The sequence below is a fragment of the Cyphomyrmex costatus genome, unplaced genomic scaffold, assembly GCF_001594065.2.
Source record: "Cyphomyrmex costatus isolate MS0001 unplaced genomic scaffold, Ccosl1.0 scaffold1691, whole genome shotgun sequence".
Taxonomy (NCBI): domain Eukaryota; kingdom Metazoa; phylum Arthropoda; class Insecta; order Hymenoptera; family Formicidae; genus Cyphomyrmex; species Cyphomyrmex costatus.
This window is the reverse complement of record NW_017275706.1, coordinates 19,834-24,234: the sequence shown is the minus strand read 5'-3', so window position 1 is coordinate 24,234 and position 4,401 is coordinate 19,834. Positions and strand designations below refer to the sequence as shown.

Here is a 4,401-nt window from a genome sequence, read left to right as displayed (position 1 = left end):
TCAGCTCCCTCACAAAATTGACAACGTCGTCCTCGGGCGTCGACTGTCGATTCAAAAATTGACCGGGAAGTCGTAATGTCTCCCCGTATACTAGTTCGGCCGTGGTCGCTTTCAAATCCTCTTTCCAGGCCGCCCGAATTTCTAATAACACTGTGGGCAACACCTCAGTCCATCGGTTGTTGTTCTGGCATTTTATCGCCGCCTTAAGCTGTCGATGAAATCTCTCGACCATGCCGTTCGCTTGCGGATGGCATGCTGTCGTCCGGAGATGCAATGCCCCCGTGAGCTCGCTCAGCCGCCGGAAGAGCTGAGACTCAAATTGGCGTCCTTGATCTGTCGTGACGCGCAAAGGGGTCCCGAATCGACACATCCAGCCTTCGTAAAACGCTCTTGCTACTGTCTCTGCTTCCTGGTCTTCCAGTGGGAGTGCTTCCGGCCATCGTGTAAAACGATCCACACAAGTCAAACAGTATCGCTTACGTTGTGAGATGGGCATCACAATAATATCGAGATGGACGTGCTCGAACCTCCGAGACGGTACAGTGAATTTTCCCAAGGACGCCACGATATGGCGGGACACCTTGGACCTCTGGCAAGGTATACACGCTCGAGCCCATTCGCGGCAATCCTTTCTCATCGCCGGCCAGACGTAGCGCTGTGCCACGAGCTTGGCCGTCGCCTTCACACCCGGATGAGCCAGGTGGTGAACCGATTCAAATGCCATCCGCCGGAATGGCTTCGTCAGGTACGGACGCTGCACTCCTGTCGTCATGTCGCAATAGATGGCTACTCCTGTTCCTGGAACCTCGACCCTCTCTAATTTTAGTGTTGCATCCCGCTGCAAGTGTTTACTCAACTCCTCATCGTCCTCCTGCGATGCCGCCAACGCGACATAGTCCATGGGCGCCTGGACTTCCTCGATTCTTGATAACGCGTCAGCCACGACGTTATCTTCTCCCGACACATATCGAATGTCGGTTGTGAATTGACCTATGTAATCGAGGTGGCGAAATTGACGCGGCGTACTCCGCTCTGGTTTCTGCTGGAAGGCAAAAGTTAACGGCTTATGGTCCGTATATATTGCAAACGTTCTCGCCTCGAGCATATGATGGAAGCGTTTGACAGAGAGATACATGGCTAATAGCTCTCTGTCAAATGCACTGTATTTTGTTTCCGCTGGGCCTAGCTTCTTCGAAAAGAACGCCAGTGGTTCCCAGCCATTCTCACTCAGCTGTTGTAGCGCCGCTCCGACGCTATGTTCGGACGCATCCGTAAACAGCGCGAGTTCTGCGTTGGCCTTCGGGTGCGCTAGTAATGTCGCCCGAGCCAACTTCTCCTTCGAGTCTTCGAACGCCTGTCGGGCCCGCGTCGTCCACGTTATCATCGCCTTTTCCTTCATGCCGCCATGCAGTAGGTCATTGAGAGGCGCTAAGGTTTCCGCTACTCTCGGTAAAAATCTCCTATAAAAATTTAGCATTCCGAGGTATCTACGCAGGTCCCTCGCGGTCTCCGGCTCGCGATACTCGAGAATCGCTTTTGCGCGCGCGGTCTGCGGGCGAGTTCCCTCTCCAGACACGGAATATCCCAAGAACTCTACCTCGGTCTGTCCAAACACACATTTCGCGGGATTGATCACCACTCCGTATTCTTGTAGTCGCTCAAATAATATTTTTACATGTTCGCCATGCTCCTCGTCCGTCGATGATGCTACCAAAATATCGTCGATATACGCATAACAGAAATCAAGTCCTCGATAAACCTCGTCAATAAACCTTTGAAACGTTTGTGCCGCGTTTCACAAACCGAAGGACATATACATAAACTCGAACATACCGAACGGCGTGGTGATTGCTGTTTTCGGTATGTCCTCTTCTGCGATCGGTCTTCTGGTATCTGATGGTAGGCTCTAACGAGATCTATCGTTGTAAAGATTTTTTTACCTTGCAGTGCCTGCGCGAAGTCATGAATATGTCGAACAGGATACTGATCCGGTATCGTTCGCGCATTCAGTGCCCTGTAATCACCGCACTGGCACCATTCTTCGCCCCGCTTCGGCACCATATGCAACGGAGCGGACCAACAGCTCTTAGATGGTCGCACAACTCCGATTTCCACAATTTTCCGAAATTCCGCCCTTGCAGCAGCCAAGCGATCCGGTGCGAGTCTTCTCGGCCTGCACGACGCTGGCGGTCCTGGCGTCGTCTCAATATAATGTCGTGTATCGTGCTTCATAAGCTTGAGCTGTCCTCCGGGTTTCGTGATGTCGGGATAATTCGCCAGCAGCTGATGATACGATGTCGCTCCCGCGATCGTCCTTACACCTGGCATCTCGCACCGCATGCAACGCCCGCGCGCCGTCAAACTTGTCATCTGGTCGATTAGACGAGAACCTCGCAAATCCACCAACAATCCGTAATACGCGAGGAAATCAGCGCCAATGATCGGTCTCGACACGTCCGCGACCACGAATCGCCAAGTAAAAACGCGGCGAAGTGCAAAATTCAATGTCAACGTTTCAGTCCCGTACGTGTTAATTGCCGTGCCGCTGGCCGCCGAGAGTTCGTAGGTGGATCTTTGTCGTGGTCCCCGGACCATCCTTCTAGGAAATACGCAAAGATCTGCACCTGTGTCTACTAAAAAATCTGTTTTTGTCACTCTGTCTGTTACGAAAAGGCGACGCGTCCGTCGGCCCGAATCGTACATCGCCATTAACGACCGGCCGTGATGTTTCTCTGCGCTGCCGAACAAGGTGCCTCGCATCGGTGCGCGTCTGGTCCATAACGCCAATGGTACCAGCAAAGTCCGTTTGAAGCATGTCCATGCTCTCGAGGGCGCGACCTTGAACACGAACGCCTCCGGCGTCGACCGTCGCTGCGGTCGTCTCTGCGAGAACGCGGCTCACCGATCGCTTCGATCGATCTTCGGATCGCCGTCAACTGCTCTGCCAACTCCTGCTGCAGACTCAAACGAAATTGCGCTAAACGCAGTTCTAATTTTGCTTCGATTGAGGCATCATCGTTCGTGTCCTGACGTACCGGGGCTCGCGCAGCCTCCGCGATTTGAAACATGGGCGCCCGGGTGGCCTCCACAATCGCATCCGCCATGTCCGCCAGCTGCTCAAGTGTGTCTGCTGTGCGTGTCACTAAATGTGGCTGAATGTACGCCGGCAATCGACTCAGCCATACCGTCCGCAACAAGCCGTCGCCAACCACGCTTCCGGCAAGTCCGCGAAGGTGTCGTAAAAATTGCGACGGTTTCCTATCGCCGATTTCTTCATGCTCCAGGAGTCTACGCGTTTTATGCTCCTGGGATAGGCTAAGGCGTTTTATTAGTTCCGTCTTCAGCGTCTCATATGCTCTCTCCGCGGGCGGATTCATAATAATATCCCGTACTTCCGTCGTATACCGCGGACCGATCGCTGTTAACGCGTATCCGAATTTCGTTCCATTGACCGTTATCCCGGCGGCCTAGAAACTGTGGTCAACTATACTGAACCATAGTTCAGGATCCGCGGGCGTAAATTCTGGCATTCGCATGCCAACACGGCTGACCTCATTACCCGTCACGAAAAAGTTTAACGGCTGTGCCATATCTCGACGCATCCACTGCTGCTGCTGAATCGACTGCGACCCTTGCTGTGTACCCTGCACACACTGCTGCTCCGACCCCTGTATCTCTCGCTCTGCCTGCGTCTGTTGTGCACCTAAATCTTGCTGTGACGTCTGCGGTCGCACCTCTTCCTCACGCATCATGAACATTTTTGTATCTTCACTTCGTGCGTTCACTTTCTGCGGCGGTCACCCGATACCAACAAGCGAAAGAGAATCACGTTCGAATTTCCGTGACAATGTCTGTCTTTACTCGCGCACTTGCAATATTGTATGTAACGCGAAAATCTATCTCCGATCACGTCGGGGTCACCAGTTAGGCTCCGCATTGTTTATGTGAAAATATTGTTGTCATCCACTGCTGCGTTTCGTCCCGGCCCCCACTACTGGACTCATCAGTAAGGCATTGTAGTGGGAGCCTGCCTTAGACGCCTGGAGGTGTCTTAGAGCGAAGTGCTATATGAATAGATCTCACGTATCTCGAGTACATGCGAGAATTGGCGCAGCCTCTTCCTTTTGAGTCTTTTCCTTTTTGGACCTCTGGTGGCGAGCCGCCACAGGACTCCCCTCCTAATGATGGCGCTATCCAACGGATTGCGTCAGAATGATAAGAATCCGGTAAGGACGAGCGCAGTGTGGATTGGTACCGCTCGTGGCTGCTCTGTGCTACTCGGTGCCGCCCGTCAGCTGCTCGTGCGATCGCGCTGGGATCTAGCTTACGAGCGTGTGCGTGAGCGTGTGTGCGAGCGTGTGCTTGAGCATGTGTTCGAGCGTGCGTTGCGTATGTTATCTT

General features: G+C 53.2%; 1 protein-coding gene across 1 annotated transcript; it reads right to left on the bottom strand.

Annotated features, from left to right (window-relative positions):
* Positions 1–2,708: 2,708 nt before the first annotated feature.
* LOC108771890 (uncharacterized) lies at positions 2,709–3,377 on the bottom strand. The gene has a single exon (XM_018537297.1). It carries the CDS (start codon positions 3,375–3,377, stop codon positions 2,709–2,711), a length of 669 nt encoding a protein of 222 aa, XP_018392799.1.
* Positions 3,378–4,401: the final 1,024 nt, after the last annotated feature.